Here is a 20,088-nt window from a genome sequence, read left to right as displayed (position 1 = left end):
GTAATGCTTGTCCGGGAAAGCAAAATGTGATGATCTTGGTGAATTGGAATGTGGAGGTATGCATCCTTCAGATCTATGGTGGTCAAGAATTGAAACTCCTGCACAAGAGGAAGAATGGACCTGATGGTCTCCATCTTGAAGGAAGGTACCCTTAAGAATTTGTTGAGGCACTTCAGGTCTAAGATTGGAGAAAGGTTCCCTTGTTTTAGGGAACGATGAATAAGTTTAAATAGAACCATTCTCTGACTGAGGCACGGGGACTACAACTCCCATAGATGCCAGATTGTCTACACAGCATAGGAAGGGTGTTCTCTTTTACGGCTTCCCCGAGATCCTTGAAAGTAAGAACCTGCCCCATGGAGGGTGAGATTGGAAACCTAGTTTGTATCCCTGATATATGATGTACCGAACTAAAGGGTTCTGAACGGACTAAGCCCAAACTTCCTGACACCAAGATAATCTGCCCCCTATTTGACCTGAGTCCAGGTCGGAAGCTGACCCAATGAAGATACTGGAAACTCCTCAGTGATTTTCAGTTTAGGCTTAAATATCATATCTCATTTATGTACCCGTTTTTCCTCTGAGGGCATAGACTCAGGTTTACACAGTGTACTTATCACTTCCTTATTTAAATATCTTAGGTGTTCAATTTTAAACCTAAAATTAATATCCTCAGAAACTCTTTCCGTCTCTTTTGAGGAGGTAGAGGATGAATTGTTGCCTTCAGAAAGCTGCATATGGCTGACCACAGAAGCTCCAACAGAACTGCTGGTTCTGGATTCAGAGGAACAGTGTTTAACTTTTCTCTTCCTTTTCCCAGTAACTGGCAAAGTGCTCAGGGCAGTAGAAACCGCAGATTGTAACCGGGCTGCAAAATCATGAAGGAAAGTTCCAACTCCGGTTGAGTTTGAGAAACGGGGTCGCAGAGAACAACATGTGCAGGGCTAGGGGCCACCATTTGTGGTTGTAATACTGGCATATCTGGGCGTAATGAGGTCTGAGAGTCCACAGTACGTCCAGGTGTAGAATAAGATTGCAGATACACTGCGGACGTCTGAATAAAAGGGACCCCTGAATGAGACTACAGAACAGAAATAAGGCATGAGTTGCATAATTGATCAGGAGGACACACAGTCTGTAACCTGCATAGAATACATTTATTGGGGATGGGGCAATTATTCTCCTGACTAGGTTCTATTGAGGAGTCATCCATATTGTACTATAGGATGTAAGGAGCAATTAGCACTGATGCGCACCCCAAATAAAGTGAACAGAACACTGTGAAACCCTGTAGTTATAACAAATTATCTGAGTCCACAAAACTGCCTGTGGCAGGAGTCTGTGTATCCGCCTACCGTCGCAGGTCAAGCGCGCAATAGAAACGCTGCTGTGCCAAACATTTAAAAAGTGTAGTAGCGCTCCCGGGAAGCTTAAAAGGGATACTTAATGCTCTTTTTAGGGTGTCTTCGACTCATCCTGATGGCCAGGTGAAGTATTTACCATAGGTTATGAATGAAATTGTGGACTCTCACTGCCATTAAAAAGAAACAAAAACAGAATTTATGCTTACCTGATAAATTACTTTCTCCAACGGTGTGTCCGGTCCACGGCGTCATCCTTACTTGTGGGATATTCTCTTCCCCAACAGGAAATGGCAAAGAGCCCAGCAAAGCTGGTCACATGATCCCTCCTAAGCTCCGCCTACCCCAGTCATTCGACCGACGTACAGGAGGAAATATGCATAGGAGAAACCATATGATACCGTGGTGACTGTAGTTAGAGAAAATAATTCATCAGACCTGATTAAAAAAACCAGGGCGGGCCGTGGACCGGACACACCGTTGGAGAAAGTAATTTATCAGGTAAGCATAAATTCTGTTTTCTCCAACATAGGTGTGTCCGGTCCACGGCGTCATCCTTACTTGTGGGAACCAATACCAAAGCTTTAGGACACGGATGAAGGGAGGGAGCAAATCAGGTCACCTAAATGGAAGGCACCACGGCTTGCAAAACCTCTCCCCCAAAAATAGCCTCTGAAGAAGCAAAAGTATCAAATTTGTAAAATTTGGCAAAAGTGTGCAGTGAAGACCAAGTCGCTGCCTTACATATCTGGTCAACAGAAGCCTCGTTCTTGAAGGCCCATGTGGAAGCAACAGCCCTAGTGGAGTGAGCTGTGATTCTTTCAGGAGGCTGCCGTCCGGCAGTCTCATAAGCCAATCGGATAATGCTTTTAAGCCAAAAAGAAAGAGAGGTAGAAGTTGCTTTTTGACCTCTACTTTTACCAGAATAAACAACAAACAAAGAAGATGTTTGTCTGAAATCTTTAGTAGCCTCTAAATAGAATTTTAGAGCACGGACTACGTCCAAATTGTGTAACAAACGTTCCTTCTTTGAAACTGGATTCGGACACAAAGAAGGTACAACTATCTCCTGGTTAATATTTTTGTTGGAAACAACTTTCGGAAGAAAACCAGGCTTAGTACGCAAAACCACCTTATCTGCATGGAACACCAGATAGGGCGGAGAACACTGCAGAGCAGATAACTCTGAAACTCTTCTAGCAGAAGAAATTGCAACCAAAAACAAAACTTTCCAAGATAATAACTTAATATCTACGGAATGTAAGGGTTCAAACGGAACCCCTTGAAGAACTGAAAGAACTAGATTTAGACTCCAGGGAGGAGTCAAAGGTCTGTAAACAGGCTTGATTCTAACCAGAGCCTGAACAAATGCTTGAACATCTGGCACAGCTGCCAGCCGTTTGTGAAGTAAAACAGATAAAGCAGAGATCTGTCCCTTCAGAGAACTTGCAGATAATCCTTTCTCCAAACCTTCTTGTAGAAAGGATAGAATCTTAGGAATTTTTATCTTGTTCCATGGGAATCCTTTAGATTCACACCAACAGATATATTTTTTCCATATTTTATGGTAAATTTTTCTAGTTACAGGCTTTCTAGCCTGAATCATAGTATCTATTACAGAATCTGAAAACCCACACATTGATAAAATCAAGCGTTCAATCTCCAAGCCGTCAGTTGGAGGGAGACCAGATTCGGATGTTCGAATGGACCTTGAACAAGAAGGTCCTGTCTCAAAGGTAGCTTCCATGGTGGAGCCGATGACATATTCACCAGGTCTGCATACCAAGTCCTGCGTGGCCACGCAGGAGCTATCAAGATCACCGAAACCCTCTCCTGATTGATCCTGGCTACCAGCCTGGGAATGAGAGGAAACGGTGGGAATACATAAGCTAGGTTGAAGGTCCAAGGTGCTACTAGTGCATCTACTAGAGTCGCCTTGGGATCCCTGGATCTGGACCCGTAGCAAGGAACCTTGAAGTTCTGACGAGACGCCATCAGATCCATGTCTGGAATGCCCCATAATTGAGTTATTTGGGCAAAGATTTCCGGATGGAGTTCCCACTCCCCCGGATGGAATGTCTGACGACTCAGAAAATCCGCTTCCCAATTTTCCACTCCTGGGATGTGGATTGCAGACAAGTGGCAGGAGTGATTCTCCGCCCATTGAATTATCTTGGTCACATCCTCCATCGCCAGGGAACTCCTTGTTCCCCCCTGATGGTTGATATATGCAACTGTCGTCATGTTGTCTGATTGAAACCTTATGAATTTGGCCTTTGCTAGTTGAGGCCAAGCTTTGAGAGCATTGAATATCGCTCTCAGTTCCAGAATGTTTATCGGGAGAAGAGATTCTTCCCGAGACCATAGACCCTGAGCTTTCAGGGGTTCCCAGACCGCGCCCCAGCCCACCAGACTGGCGTCGGTCGTGACAATGACCCACTCTGGTCTGCGGAAGCTCATTCCCTGTGACAGGTTGTCCAGGATCAGCCACCAACGGAGTGAATCTCTGGTCTTTTGATCTACTTGAATCGTCGGAGACAAGTCTGTATAATCCCCATTCCACAGTCTGAGCATGCACAGTTGTAATGGTCTTAGATGAATTCGTGCAAAAGGAACTATGTCCATTGCTGCAACCATCAATCCTATTACTTCCATGCACTGCGCTATGGAAGGACGAAGAACAGAATGAAGTACTTGACAAGAGCTTAGAATTTTTGATTTTCTGACCTCTGTCAGAAAAATCCTCATTTCTAAGGAATCTATTATTGTTCCCAAGAAGGGAACTCTTGTTGACGGGGAAGGTACTACTGCAATGCCCCTTGGTCTTAGAACCGCTAGAAGGGACCCTAGTACCTTTGTGAAAATTCTCGGTAATGCTTGTCCAGAAAAGCGAACCTTAGGAACTGATGATGTTCCTTGTGGATAGGAATATGTAGGTACGCATCCTTTAAATCCACCGTGGTCATAAATTGACCTTCCTGGATGGTGGGAAGGATCGTTCGAATGGTTTCCATTTTGAACGATGGAACCCTGAGAAATTTGTTTAGGATCTTGAGATCTAAAATTGGTCTGAATGTTCCCTCTTTTTTGGGAACTATGAACAGGTTGGAGTAAAACCCCATCCCTTGTTCTCTTATTGGAACTGGATGAATTACTCCCATCTTTAACAGGTCTTCTACACAATGTAAGAATGCCTGTCTTTTTATTTGGTTTGAAGATAATTTAGACCTGTGGAACCTTCCCCTTGGGGGTAGTTCCTTGAATTCCAGGAGATAACCTTGAGAAACTATTTCTAGTGCCCAAGGATCCTGAACATCTCTTGCCCAAGCCTGAGCAAAGAGAGAAAGTCTGCCCCCCACCAGATCCGGTCCCGGATCGGGGGCCATCCCTTCATGCTGTTTTGGTAGCAGTGGCAGGCTTCTTGGCCTGCTTACCCTTGTTCCAGCCTTGCATCGGTCTCCAGGCTGGTTTGGGTTGTGAAGTATTACCCTCTTGCTTAGAGGATGTAGAATTAGAGGCTGGTCCGTTTCTGCGAAAGGGACGAAAATTAGGCTTATTTTTAGCCTTAAAAGACCTATCCTGAGGGAGGGCGTGGCCCTTTCCCCCGGTGATGTCTGAAATAATCTCTTTCAAATCAGGACCAAACAGTGTTTTACCCTTGAAAGGGATGTTAAGCAATTTTGTCTTGGAAGACACATCCGCTGACCAAAACTTTAGCCAAAGCGCTCTGCGCGCCACGATAGCAAACCCTGAATTTTTCGCCGCTAATCTAGCTAATTGCAAAGCGGCATCTAAAATAAAAGAGTTAGCCAATTTAAGTGCTTGAACTCTGTCCATAACCTCCTCATACGAAGATTCTTTATTGAGCGACTTTTCTAGTTCTTCGAACCAGAAACACGCTGCCGTAGTGACAGGAACAATGCATGAAATTGGTTGTAGAAGGTAACCTTGCTGAACAAACATCTTTTTAAGCAAACCCTCTAATTTTTTATCCATAGGATCTTTGAAAGCACAACTATCTTCTATAGGAATAGTAGTGCGTTTGTTTAGAGTAGAAACCGCCCCCTCGACCTTGGGGACTGTCTGCCATAAGTCCTTTCTGGGTTCGACTATAGGAAATAATTTCTTAAATATAGGGGGAGGAACAAAAGGTATGCCGGGCCTTTCCCACTCCTTATTTACTATGTCCGCCACCCGCTTGGGTATAGGAAAGGCATCGGGGGGCACCGGAACCTCTAGGAACTTGTCCATCTTACATAATTTCTCTGGAATGACCAAATTGTCACAATCATCCAGAGTAGATAATACCTCCTTAAGCAGTGCGCGGAGATGTTCTAATTTAAATTTAAATGTTACAACATCAGGTTCAGCTTGTTGAGAAATTTTTCCTGAATCTGAAATTTCTCCCTCAGACAAAACCTCCCTCCTGGCCCCTTCAGATTGGTGTGAGGGTATGTCAGAACAGTTATCATCAGCGTCCTCTTGCTCTTCAGTGTTTAAAACAGAGCAATCGCGCTTTCTCTGATAAGTAGGCATTTTGGATAAAATGTTTGCAATAGAATTATCCATTACAGCTGTTAATTGTTGCATGGTAATAAGTATTGGCGCACTAGATGTACTAGGGGCCTCTAGTGTGGGCAAAACTGGTGTAGACACAGAAGGGGATGATGCAGTATCATGCTTACTCCCCTCATTTGAGGAATCATCTTGGGCAATATCATTATCTGTGGCATCATTGTCCCTACTTTGTTTGGACACTATGGCACAATTATCACATAAATTTAAATGGGGAGAAACCTTGGTTTTCATACATATAGAACATAGCTTATCTGATGGTACAGACATGTTAAACAGGCTTAAACTTGTCAACAAAGCCCAAAAAACGTTTTAAAATAAAACCGTTACTGTCACTTTAAATTTTAAACTGAACACACTTTATTACTGAATATGTGAAAAAGTATGAAGGAATTGTTCAAAATTCACCAAAATTTCACCACAGTGTCTTAAAGCCTTAAAAGTATTGCACACCAAATTTGAAAGCTTTAACCCTTAAAATAACGGAACCGGAGCCATTTTTACATTTAACCCCTATACAGTCCCAGCTATCTGCTTTGCTGAGACCCAACCAAGCCCAGAGGGGAATACGATACCAAATGACGCCTTCTATAAGCTTTTTCAGTGGTTCTTAGCTCCTCACACATGCATCTGCATGCCTTGCTTTCCAAAAACAACTGCACATTAGTGGCGCGAAAATGAGGCTCTGCCTATAACTAGAAAAGGCCCCCATCTGAAAAAGGTGTCCAATACAGTGCCTGCCGTTTTTTAAAACAATCCCCAAGATTATAATAACTATTAAGAGTTATAATCTGCAAAATATGCTTAGCAAAGTAATCGTTTTAGCCCAGAAAAATGTCTACCAGTTTTTTAAGCCCTTATGAAGCCCTTTATTCTTTTACTTAATCTAAGAAAATGGCTTACCGGTCCCCATAGGGGAAATGACAGCCTTCCAGCATTACATAGTCTTGTTAGAAATGTGGCCAGTCATACCTCAAGCAGAAAAGTCTGCCAACTGTTTCCCCCAACTGAAGTTACTTCATCTCAACAGTCCTGTGTGGAAACAGCAATCAATTTTAGTAACGTTTGCTAAAATCATCTTCCTCTTACAAACAGAAATCTTCATCTCTTTTCTGTTTCAGAGTAAATAGTACATACCAGCACTATTTTAAAATAACAAACACTTGATTGAAGAATAAAAACTACATTTAAACACCAAAAAACTCTTAACCATCTCCGTGGAGATGTTGCCTGTGCAACGGCAAAGAGAATGACTGGGGTAGGCGGAGCCTAGGAGGGATCATGTGACCAGCTTTGCTGGGCTCTTTGCCATTTCCTGTTGGGGAAGAGAATATCCCACAAGTAAGGATGACGCCGTGGACCGGACACACCTATGTTGGAGAAATGTATGCTTACCTGATAAATTAATTTCTTTCATGATGATGTGGGAACAATCCCCTCCTGACCGCTAGGCGGAAGCAAAAGAACTCAGAACAGAACTTTAAATCCCTCCCACTTCCCATGATCCTAAGTCATACATGGAACAAAGAAAAGCAGGAAAGATAAAGGGGGACAAAGAAGTGCAAAACCAAGTACTGCAGCCACCTGAACAAACGGAAAGGGCGGGCTTGTGGACTCTCACCATTATGAAAGAAATTAATATATTAGGTAAGCATACATTTTGTTTTCTTTCAGCAGATGGTGAATCAATGAGTCATTAAGTATGGGAATTAGTACACAAGAAGTGAAGTCCACAACTGTGAAATAAGGGGACAAACAATGAAGGCAGGATGGTACAATTCAGGCACTATGGCCTGCAGAACTTTCCTGTCAAAGGCAGCATCAGAAGAAGCATCCACATCAAATTGATACAACTTTGAAAAAAGTGTGAAAAGAAGACTAAGTAGCTGCCTTATAAATCAGTAGAAACCTCATTACAAAAGGCCCAAGAATTAGCAACTGCTCTAGTCTAGTGGAATGAGCAGTAATGCGCTCAGGGGTAGTCCTCCCATTAACTAAACAAGCCTGGCAAATTAAAGCTTGTAGTCAAGCTGCTAAAGTAAGAGCCATAGCTGTCTGACCTTTGTGAGACCTAGAAAAATAGAACAAAAAGAGAGGAAGAAAGTCTGAAATCTTTTGAGGGCTCTTACAACATTCAAGTACTGGGGAAGATGCTTCCTAGAATTCTTATGTTACCTAGCCTAAATCAGGGTATCAATACCCTTGTCAGAAAAACCTAAGACAGAATTAAGCGTTCCATTGCCATGGCGTCAAATTCAGAGTTTTAATTTTTTTATCTGCACCAGATCGGCAGACCAAATCCTGAAAGGCTATCTAGCTATCACTCTGGAGAACAACAGGCCGGTGAGGTAGCTCAGTTGGTAAAATGCCCTGACTACAAAAAAGCCTGTCTTAAAGATCCAAGGTCACAGGTTCAAATCCCGGAAGGGCCGACTAAGCCCTTCCTCCTTCCTGAGGTCGATAAAATGAGTACCATTAAATTGGGTAATAATAACAACTATTACTATTCAGCTGCCGATTTGGTTAATTCCGAGAGCGTGCATGAAAAAGCGCCCACTGGGAGAAAGGCGCTATATAAATACTAGTTATTATCTTCTATCAGACTTGCCCAAAGGTTCTGAGACCTGGCAAAATACTGAGGTAGTTTGGGATTCAAATGAGAGGCCATGAGATCTATCTCTGGAAGACCCCAACGTCTCCCAATTGTTCACACCCAAAATGTGGATGGTAGAAATCCTGCAATAATGGCACTTTGATCCAATGTTGATGCAGGATACTCCCCTTGTTGCTAAGGAACAGCAAGTCTCTCCCTGATGATTGCCATAAGCCACTGCTGTGAAGTTTTCTGACTGGAATGTTAAAAAAAGATTTGTCTGAGGTTGGGCCAACTCTGGAGAGCCCTGAAGATTGCAAAGAGTACCAGAATATTTTATTGGTAAACTCTTAACAGGTTGCTTGACTGTAGCAGGACAATCCTGTACCTCTAAAGTAAATAAAAATTCCCGCAATAAGGCATGAATCTGTTCAAGGACACATCCTCTGTCACAGCAGCAGGGTTCAGAGACTCAGGGCCTGATGATCATAAGCTCTCCGTTCAGGTGAGATTATGTAAAAACATAAATTATGCTTACCTGATAATTTCATTTCCATCTGTGGGAGGAGAGTCCACTGCTTCATTCATTACTTGTGGGAAATAAGAACCTGGCCACCAGAAGGAGGCAAAGACACCCCAGCCAAAGGTTTAAATACCTCCCCCACTACCCTCATCCCCCAGTCATTCTGCCAAGGGAACAAGGAACAATAGAAGAAATATCAGGGTATAAATGGTGCCAGAAGATAATATTAATTTTAGGTCCGTCCACCGAAGCAAACGGGTGGGAGCAGTGGACTCTCCTCCCACAGATGGAAATAAAAATTATCAGGTAAGTATAATTTATGTTTTCCATCTTAATGGGAGGAGAGACCACTGCTTCATTGATTACTTGTGGGAAAAAATACCCAAGCTCTAAAGGACTCTGAATGAGAAAAAAAACCGGGAGGGAAAAGGAGGCGGACCCTATACTGAGGGCACCACAGCCTGCATAACCTTTCTCCCAAAAGCTGCTTCCGCCGAAGCAAAAAGATCAACTTTGTAAAATGTTACAAAAGTATGTAAAGAGGACCAAGTAGCCGCCTTACAAATCTGCTCCATAGAAGCCTCGTTCTTAAAGGCCCAAGAAGAGGCCACAGCTCTAGTAGATAGAGCCGTAATCCTCAGAGGAGGCTTATGTCCCGCTGTCTCAATGCGAAACGGAGGACACTCCTCAGCCAAAAAGATAAGGAAGTCGAAGAGGCCCTCTGACCCCCACGCTTCCCGGAAAGAGAACAAACAAAGAAGAAGTTTGCCTAAATTCCTACGTGGTCTGAAGATAGGACTTCAAGGAACAAACCACATCCAGAACTAAGTTGAAAGTAGAACAGTCTTATCAGCATGGAAAGCCAGATAAGGAGGGACCCATTGCAAGGCAGTAATCACAGATGCTCTGCACCCAGAAGCAATAGCCCGTAGAAAAGGAACCTTCCAAGACAATAATTTAATGTCTACTTCATGCATAGGCTCCAACGGAGCCCGTACAAAACCTAAAGAACAAGATTTAAACTCCAAGGAGGAGCAATAGATCTAAACACAGGTCTGATCCTAGCAGAGCCTTAACAAGTGACTGCACATCAGGAAGCTCAGCGAACCTCTTGTGCAGTAGCACAGACAGGGCCGAAATCTGTCCCCTCAGGGGACTGGCAGAAAGCCCTTCTCCAGTTCATCCTGGAGAACAGAATAAGTAGGTCCTCCACACCTTATGATAGATGGGACGAGCAACCAGCTACGAGCTTGAATGAGAGTAAAAATAACACTCTCAGAAACCCTCTCTTGGCTAGGACTAAGCATTTAATCTCCACGCAGTCAGCCTCAGAGATCTAGACATAGATGAACAAAGAGACCTTGGTCAGCAGATCTCTGCAACAAGGTAACTTCCACGGAGGAGATAACAACATCCCCACTAGTCTGCGAACCATATCCTTTGTGGATAAGACGGAGCAATCAGTATCACTGACGCCTGCTTGATTCAAGCCACTACACTAGGAAGTAGTGGTAACGGCAGTAAAATATAAATTAGATTAAACCTCCAAGGCCCTGCTAATGCATCTGTTAGCTCTGTCTGAGGATCCCTGTACCTCGACCCATATCTGGGTAACTTGGTAATGAGACGTCATAAGATCTTCCTCTTGCAAATTTCCACAAACACTCGGTATGGAGAGACCAATCCCCCGGATTAAAGTATTGTCTGCTGAGGAAATACGCTTCCCAGTTATCCACACCCGGAATGTGGATCGCTGACAGCGAACAAATGTGGGTCTCCGCCCACCCCAGAATATGAGACATTTCCCTCATAGCTAGGGAGCTTCTCGTTCCCCCTTGATAGTTGATGAAAGCCACGAGGATATTTTGTCTGATTGGAATCTGATAAACTGGGACAAACCCAGCAGAGGCAGACTCGCAACCATAATCACAATCACCCAGGATGGTCTTGAGACGGACATCCCTTGGGACAAGTGATCCAGACAAAAACACCAGAGAGCGATTGGCCTTAAAGGGACAGTCAACACCAGAATTATTGTTGTTTTAAAAGATAGATAATCCCTTAATTACCAATTCACCAGTTTTGCATAACCAACACAGTTATAATTATACACGTTTTACCTCTGTAATTACCTTGTATCTAAACCTCAGCAGACTGCCCCCTTATTTCAGTTCTTTTGACAGACTTGCATTTTAGCCAATCAGAGCTGTCTCCATGGTAAATTCACGTGCATGAGCTCAATGTTATCTATATGAAACACGTGAACTAATGCCCTCTAGTGGTGAAAAACTATCAAAGTGCATTTAAATTAGAGGCGGCGTTCAAGGTCTAAGACATAAGCATATGAACCTCCTAGGTTTAGCTTTCAACTAAGAATACCAAGAGAACAAAGCAAAATTGATGATAAAAGTACATTGGAAAGCTGTTTAAAATTACATGCCCTATTTGAAACATGAAAGTCTTTTCTGGACTTGACTGTCCCTTTAAGGAGGTCTGGAGGGAAAGACATAGCTAGCCTGCAAAATCTCTGGTCTGTTAGAAAAATTCTCATGTCTATGGAGACTATTATAGTACCCAGGAATTCCACCCTGGTAGTCGATACAAGAAAACTCTCTATAGATTTATCTTTCATCCATGAAATCAAAGAAGACAGAGGAGAAATTCTGAATGGTCCACACTCTGAAAAACTTCTTGGAGAATGCCGTGTTGGCTGGGAATCTAACCCGGGTCAACTACTTGGAAGGCAGTTATGCTCACCACTATACCAGCTAGACCAAACAGAAGATCAATAAACTGGAAGTGCTGGTCCAGGAACGCAAACCCTAGGAAAAGTAAGTGGTCCTTGAGGATTGGTACGTGAAGGGAGGATCCTTCAAATCTATCGTGGTCATGAACTGCCCTTCTCGAACAAGGGGAAGAATGGACCTTTGTCTCCCTCTTGAACGAGGGGACATTTAAAAACTTGTTTAAGCACTTTAGGTCCAAACCAGATGGAAGTTCCCTCCTTCTTTGGAACCATGAAAAGGTTTGAATAGTATCCCAAACCTCTCACTGCGATAGGCACCGGGACAATAACTCCTAACCGTACACACCCCAGAAAGGTTTCCCTCCTTTCTGGTCAGGAAGACAGGAGAGAGAAGGAACTGCCCTTGGGTGGTTGAGACTTGAAACCTAACTTGTGACCCTGAGCTATGACCTCCAGGACCCATGGATCCTGCATGTCCCTGAACCAAGCGACTGAAAAGAGCGTCAGTTTGACCCCTACACTATCCAGAAGAGACTTGGCGGGCTTCTTACTCTGCTTGGATTTATTCCAGGACTAAGTCGGCTTCCAAGAGCTCCTGGTTTGCTCAGGCTTAGCGGAGGACTGCTGACATGGGCTTTATCAAAACGAAAAGAACAAAAATTGTCCTTTAGACTCATTCAAATTCTCGGTAGAAGGGCACCCTTGCCCCCTGTGACCGTGGAGATTATTGAGTCCAGGCCTGGACCAAACAAAATCATTCCCTTAAAGGGGAGGGAAAGAAGTCTAGACTTAGAAGACATATCCGCAGACCATGACTTCAGCCAGGGCCCGACAGGCCTGAACAGAAAAGGCTAAAGCCTTAGCATTTAGGTGAATAATCTGCCTAATAGCATCACAGATAAAAGAATTAGCAACCCTCAAGGCCGTAAATCTTTCCTGAGTAACGTCGAGGGGACCTCTCCACCCCGATCAATCCTATAAGGAGTCACACCAGAAGTTAGTTTCTCCAGCAAACGCAGCAACGGCCGCCTCTGGTTGAAACAAATATCCTGTATGTGGAAAACAACTGTCTTAACAGAGTTTCCATCCTTTATCCATGGGCTCTTATAATGAAGAGCTATCCTACGGGATAATAATACGTTTAGCAAGGGTGTAAATAGCGCTATCCCTTTTAGGGACAGAACTTCACAACTCCATTGAGAGTCCAGGGCCGGGAACGAAGAGAGATGGGAGAAGAGAGGAAGAATCCAGTCCCATTCATTCTTAATATGTTCACCATCTAATCCAATTTAGGAATTAAAGGTTCCTCAGGCAGTATGGCCTCTGGAAGCACTGAATTCGCCAAAAAACTTCCTTTAGAAGAAAGTGCAAATTCCTCAAACTAAAGTCTGGTTCCTCCGCAGCCGGAGGTTTAGAGGCAGCAGACTCCGACCCAGAATGTTCATACTCTGAAGTCTCAGAAAGAACTTCATTTTCTGATAACCCTATCAGTTAAATGCAATAAATGATCTTATGTACTCTGGGAAGGAGTGCAATGTGTAACCTTTTGCTTGCGCTTAGCAGGGCAAGGTAAAGCATTAAAGACCGCAGACACCGCCATCGGAGCTGTGCAGTAACGTCTGGTGAAAAAATGGCCCCCTCCAGATGGAGGATCAGCAATTCTATGGGAAACTGCATGTGTAGAGAGATAAGCATGTAGGGTACACACCTCACTGGGCGACAACTCCTCAGAGGTGGATGGCTCAGTAGTATTAAACATGTTTGATATTATCACATTATGAAGGCATATGGTACATAATTGAGGGGGCGGTACAAAGGCCTCCTCACATTATAAACAGGAATTACTCTTTAGGGGCGTACTCTCTAAGTAACTAAATCCTCCATCGCTAGTGCAATAACCGGAGAACTATAGAAATAAAACATTTTATTCAAAAAACAGCACCTTTATATCCCAATGGCTGTGACACTCACCACCTCCCATGACCCAGACAGTACAGAGAGTTAGGACTCCTCTCTGATAGACACCCGGTCAGGAAAGAGGGAAGAATCATATGGTGCACAATGCAGGACTGTCCCTGCTATGAGAAAAAGCGCACCAAACTTGTAAGCTGCATGGCTCTCAAAGTGAAAGTGAAACCTGTATATTCCATAACAACCTATAAGCCCATTCACACATAAAGCAACATAAAATCAAATAAACATATAAGATTTCCCCCCCCCCATACAATAATCCCCCTCAGGAGATATTAACCCTTAATTCTACACAGATAAAAGGAGTCACACTGTGACCCTGTCTTCTAGCGTTATCATACATGTATAAAAAAAAAATGAAACGATTTTACCAGAATATATGCCGTGGAACAGGAATACAGCCTTTCAAGTGTAACAGGTTAGTCGCATCGCTCCTGACATGGACTTGAGAGCAGAAAGCAGGCAGTGAAACTCGTCAATGGTGATTGCTTATGGAGCTGTTAATCTGAGTCGGAATGGTTTCGCAGAGACGACACTCCCTGCATCTCCGGACTCTTTCACTTTCACCCATGCTCTCACTGAGAGGCTGACTGAACTACTTAAAACTCCAGTCCCACTGCGAATAGTAATACCCTCCATAAGAGACTACTCCGAATCTTCTGACACTTCTCTGCCAACCTCCTGTGACGAAAGGCAAAGAATGACTGGGGGATGAGGGAAGTGGGGGAGGTATTTAAGCCTTTGGCTGGGGTGTCTTTGCCTCCTCCTGGTGGCCAGGTTCTTAATTCCCACAAGTAATGCATGAAGCAGTGGACTCTCCTCCCATTAAGATGGAAATTATCCTACAACACTGAGATCCCTGGTGAAATTCTTAAAAAAAGCCACAATTGGCTATACTTCTCCAACGGGCGTTCCCTGCATTTCTGTGAAGAGACAAGCCCAGTGCAATATAACACTGCATGATATGAGAGTTCTGCTGCATTTACACTTTGTGTTTTGTATTTTATTTTACTTTTCACTTCAGATTAAGTTTTATTACATTTAAACAGTGCACTTTCTAGTTTGTATTTTATTATGTTTACAGTAGTGTATTTAGGATTGTGATATTACAAATTCTGATTATGTTTTCACAGTTTCTGTATAACTTTAACAAATTAGGATCATACTTTGCATATTAATGTTTATCTCTACAAATTGCATTGCACTTTGTATTTCTTCTTTTAAAATAAAACTGACAGCTTTAATTTTCCAGAGAGCTTCATTACTTTCTATGGGCCAATAAGCAAATAATCTCTAGTTTGGAGAGAAATCATAGACTTCACAGGGGCTGAATTCACTGAATTCTATAAGAAGAAGGGCAGAACCTGGAAGTCACAGAAAGATGAGAGATGCCTTCCATATAAAGTAATGGGATACAGAATTTCACAGGAAAGAGAGAAGGTAACAGAAGAAAATCAGGGGCTGATAGAAGGCTCAGTTTGTATCAATTCCAAATAAAACTGAAATGCTTTCATAACAATTTAAATTGATTTGTCTATAGTTTAGAATATACATCTTTGCTGTGAGTTAAATAAGTTTATTATAAATTTTGAGCAAAGTGATTATAAACTTTTGTAATGTAGTGCACATTATCTAAAATTATTCTTAAAAACAGTTTTTAAAGATGCTTCCTTTGTAAAACATTTACCATTTAGTGATGGTAAACATTGCGCCGTTCCTCCACCCACATCTAATACTTTATTTAGCTGATGACGACGAATCCGTCTTCATCTAATCGTTGCGTGCCTCCTTTGGCGTCGATCAACAACATAAAGTATGAGATGTGGGCGGAAGAACGGTGCAATGTTTACCATCACTAAATTGTAAATATTTTACAAAAAAAGCGTCTTTAAAAACTTTAATGAATTAAAGTGCTGCTGTTTTTAAAAATAATTTTAGATACTGTGCACTACATTATAAAAGTGATATAAACTGCTACTATAAGGTGTATAATTACATGTCTTCAGAGTATATGAAACATGTGAACATGTCATACTAATATCTGGTGGGCTACGAAGTTGCAGGTGCTTACCTCTCAGAGCCTCGTCCACTGTGTTTACCTCAGCTGCAGCAACTTGCTTCCAGTAGACAAGCCCATCCTAGGTAGTGCGAGCATGATGCAAAGAATCTCAATAAGTTTAAGCATTTACAACCCAGGGGATTGATGAACAAGTTCACATTTCACCTGGGGAGGGTTGTGGATCCACAAGAAGTAGCTAAATGTATACCAGGGTCTTGGTGGACAAGTCCACATTTCACCTGAGAGGCCTGCAACATTTCTGAGAAAAGACCTTTCACTGCCTGACTGATAACTCCTTGTCTCTCCCTCTGAATGGCAGGATACCGTGATAAGGAACCAGGGCCTCAGATTGGTTAGAGGATCCCCTTTCAACCATGACTAGATCTTGCACTTTCACCTCACTCTTCATTAAGGAGGCAAAAGAAAAAGACTGAGATGATCCTGGGAAGTGGTAGGGATTTAAAGTTCTTGTGTGCTGAAGTGTCCTTTGTCTCCTCCTAGTGGTCAGGAGTTGAATATTCCCACATGTGAAGACTCATGGACTTACTATCTGATGAAAGAAAATACTGTCCTTGGGGCCTATACCTGGTATCATCATAGTTTTTTTCTGGATGTCCAACTGCCCACTACCAACAAAGTGGGATTTAAGAGATGCAAAAAATTGGTGTTACAATTATAAAACTTAGACTGGATGGCAAAGACCAAATGATTCATCATATCAAAGCATAACATGTCTTTCCCCTATCTTTAAGCAAGCAGATCAATTCAAATTCTTGGTCTTACCAATTTGTGTTTCTGGGATTAGATATGTACATATAACTCTCTATAACCAGCATCAGCCAATAGGATTTTTTCACCTTTAATTCCGATTGGCTGATAGAATTCTATCAGCCAATCGGAATTCAAGGGATGCCATCTTGGATGACGTCACTTAAAGGAACCTTCATTCCAGAAGAGTCGTCGTAAGAAGATTATGCTCCGCGCCGGATGTCTTGAAGATGAACCCGCTCCGCGCCGTCTGGATGAAGACTTCTGCCCATCTGGAGGACCACTTCTGCCGGCTTGGATGAAGATTTCTCCCGGCTTCGTTGAGGACTTCTTGCCGCTTGGATGAAGACTTCTCCCGGCTTCGTTGAGGATGGATGTCCGGTCTTCAATACTGTAAGTGGATCTTTGGGGGTTAGTGTTAGGTTTTTTTAAGGGTTTATAGGGTGGGTTTTATTTTTAGATTAGGGTTTGGGCGGAAAAAGAGCTAAATGCCCTTTTAAGGGCAATGCCCAACCAAATGCCCTTTTCAGGGCAATGGGGAGCTTAGGTTTTTTAAGTTAGGATTTTATTTGGGGGGTTAGTTGTGTGGGTAGTGGGTTTTACTGTTGGGGGGTGTTTGTATTTTTTTTTTACAGGTAAAAGAGCTGATTTCTTTGGGGCAATGCCCCGCAAAAGGCCCTTTTAAGGGCTATTGGTAGTTAAATTTAGGCTGGGGGGGGCTTTTTTTATTTTGATAGGGCTATTAGATTAGGTGTAATTAGTTTAAATATCTGATAATTTATTTTTTTATTTTGAGTAATTCAGAGTTTTGTTTTTGTAATTTAGGTAATTGTATTTAATTTAGGTAATTTATTTAATAGTAGTGTAATGTTAGGTGTTAGTGTAACTCAGGTTAGGTTTTATTTTACAGGTAAATTTGTATTTATTTTAGCTAGGTAGTTAGTAAATAGTTAATAAATACAAACTTGCCTGTAAAATAAAAATAAAACCTAAGCTAGCTACAATGTAACTATTAGTTATATTGTAGCTAGCTTAGGGTTTATTTTACAGGTAAGTATTTAGTTTTAAATAGGAATTATTGAGTTATTAATAGTAGGTTTTATTTAGATTTATTTTAATTATATTAAAGTTAGGGGTCTTAGGGTTAGATTTAGGGCTAGGTTTAGGGGTTAATATGTTTATTATAGTGGCGGCGATGTCCGGAGCGGCAGATTAAGGGTTAATAAATGTAGGAAGGTGGCGGCGATGTTGGGGCGGCAGATTAGGGGTTAATAATATTTAACTAGTGTTTGCGATGCGGGAGTGCGGCGGTTTAGGGGTTAATATGTTTATTATAGTGGCGACAATGTCGGGAGCGGCAGATTAGGGGTTAATCATTTTATTTTAGTGTTTGTGATGCGGGAGGGCCTCGGTTTAGGGGTTAATAGGTAGTTTATGGGTGTTAGTGTACTTTTTAACACTTTAGTTATGAGTTTTATGCTCCAGCTTTGTAGTGTAAAACTCATAACTACTGACTTTAGATTGTGTTACGAATCTTGTGGTATAGGCTGTACCGCTCACTTTTTGGCCTCCCAGAAAAAGCTTGTAATATCGGCGCTATGGAAGTCCCATTGAAAAAATACTTTACGCAAATTGCGTAAGTTAATTTGCGTTACGGCCAAAAAAGTGTGCGGTACAGCTTTTTTTACAAGACTCGTAATAGCAGCGGTAGTGAAAAAGCAGCGTTATAACCCATAACGCTGCTTTTTCACTCATAACGCAAAACTCGTAATCTAGCCGATTGTTATTATTAAGGCAATCATTATTTTTCTCCTTACAATAAAGTACAGCTGAAAAGTTGATTAAATGTGAATGATTAACCTATTAAACTGAGATAGTCAAATTTATTATCCGTAGGGATGTAAGCTTAGGAGCATGCACTATATGGCAGCTGTTTTTTAAGAATGTTACCCATATGAAAGAGAACTAGATGGTAGAGCTATTTCCTGCATAAAGTGCTCCAGACACCCACCTAGATATCTCTTCAACAAAGAGTAACATGCTGTCTACTTGCCGTATGCATAAATTAAAAATCTTGTCAAAGGTCCAAATATATTCTTCCTCTGTGGTGTATGAAGAGGTGGATCCAAATAGTGTATGCATTAGCATTACAGAGTTTTTGAATTTCTTCATGAAATATAGTGACATTGTTTATCTTACCAGCCAGAAACAACATGCATCAATATTGTAAATTAAGGGACATAAAAGTGCAAAAGGAAAAAATGTGGTAATGTGTTGGGAGCTTTTTATAATTGTAATGTTGCTTGCATATAACTGTGTTTTGCCCCTGTAAAGTAGTAAAAAATAATCTAAGTCAGCTGCAGAGCGGCTATTCCCTACCGCACAAAAAATAAGCTTAAAATAAAAGGAAACAGAAATTGATAGAATAATGAAACAATAACTAAACCAATTACATTACTAATGTGAGTATGTAGAATCTGGTGCTAACCATCAAGTCTCAGATAAAGGAAGCCCCTGAAAGCAAAGTAGTCCTCCATTATGGTCATTAGAGATGTCATCTGACAGAAAAGCAACACTCGATGATTTGTTGCTCTCAACTTTGGTAGAATTCGATCAAGTAGCTCAAACTTTCCTGAGGCTCTATATAGATCAGGCCTGTGCATTTAAAAAGAAAAAAAAAAAAGAAAAAAAAAAAGTTACATAACTCATAGCTTTAAGTGTTGCATTTCAATTGATGACTGAAGATGCTTCAATCATTTTGGAAGTAGACATTACATGTCTTTTTTTTTCTCAAAAGAATTGCCTCCAAATCATCTGACAAACTGACTGACTAAATGTAATACCTGTGTTAAATTGTCCTCAAGAAATATTTAGCAGATGCATTTTTGGGATGAATGCATTTAACCCCTTAACGACCAGTGCTGTACCCAGTGTTAATTTTCTCGACTAAAACTAGACTAAAATGAGCATAAAACTAAATATATTCTGATGACTAAAATACGAATAAAAATAAAATGGTATTTTAGTCAAACGACTATGACTAAAACTAAATCAAAGACTATGACTAAAACTAAATCAAAATTTGCTGTCAAAATTAACACTTTCTGCAATTTGTTATAATCAATTCATATCTAATTACTGCTCTTTTGTAAAAAATAAATAAAGCAAGGCTATCTTATTGTTTATTTTTAGGAAACTTGGCTTTTTTTAATTTTAAGATAAAGACATGTTATATACCACAACAGTTACATCTGTATTGCATGTTTAAACCTTAATATCATAAATAATAACAGGTGTTATGCTTACTCCTGTAGTATATAATGAGTTTGGAAATGATAGAGAAATGCTTAAATAGTGCATTACACTTTAATTAAAGCCCTTAGATTTAAATTGACTAAAATCTACTCGAGATTTAGTCGACTAAAATTAACTGAAGATTTAGTTGACTAAAACTAAAACAATTCAGATGACTAAAATACGACTAAAATTAAA

At 41.4% G+C, this 20,088-nt stretch overlaps 1 protein-coding gene across 1 annotated transcript in view; it reads right to left on the bottom strand.

Annotated features, from left to right (window-relative positions):
* SMARCA2 (SWI/SNF related, matrix associated, actin dependent regulator of chromatin, subfamily a, member 2) overlaps positions 1-20,088 on the bottom strand; it is a 1,314,671-nt gene that overhangs the window by 416,073 nt on the left and 878,510 nt on the right. The window contains exon 27 of the mRNA XM_053702540.1: positions 19,085-19,251. Coding sequence (XP_053558515.1) covers positions 19,085-19,251 — 167 coding nt within the window. The remainder of the gene's footprint in view (positions 1-19,084; positions 19,252-20,088) is intronic.

This window comes from Bombina bombina, chromosome 2, assembly GCF_027579735.1.
Source record: "Bombina bombina isolate aBomBom1 chromosome 2, aBomBom1.pri, whole genome shotgun sequence".
Classification (NCBI taxonomy): Eukaryota; Metazoa; Chordata; class Amphibia; order Anura; family Bombinatoridae; genus Bombina; species Bombina bombina.
Note: the sequence above shows the minus strand (reverse complement) of the source record. Positions and strands in the feature narration are given on the sequence as shown.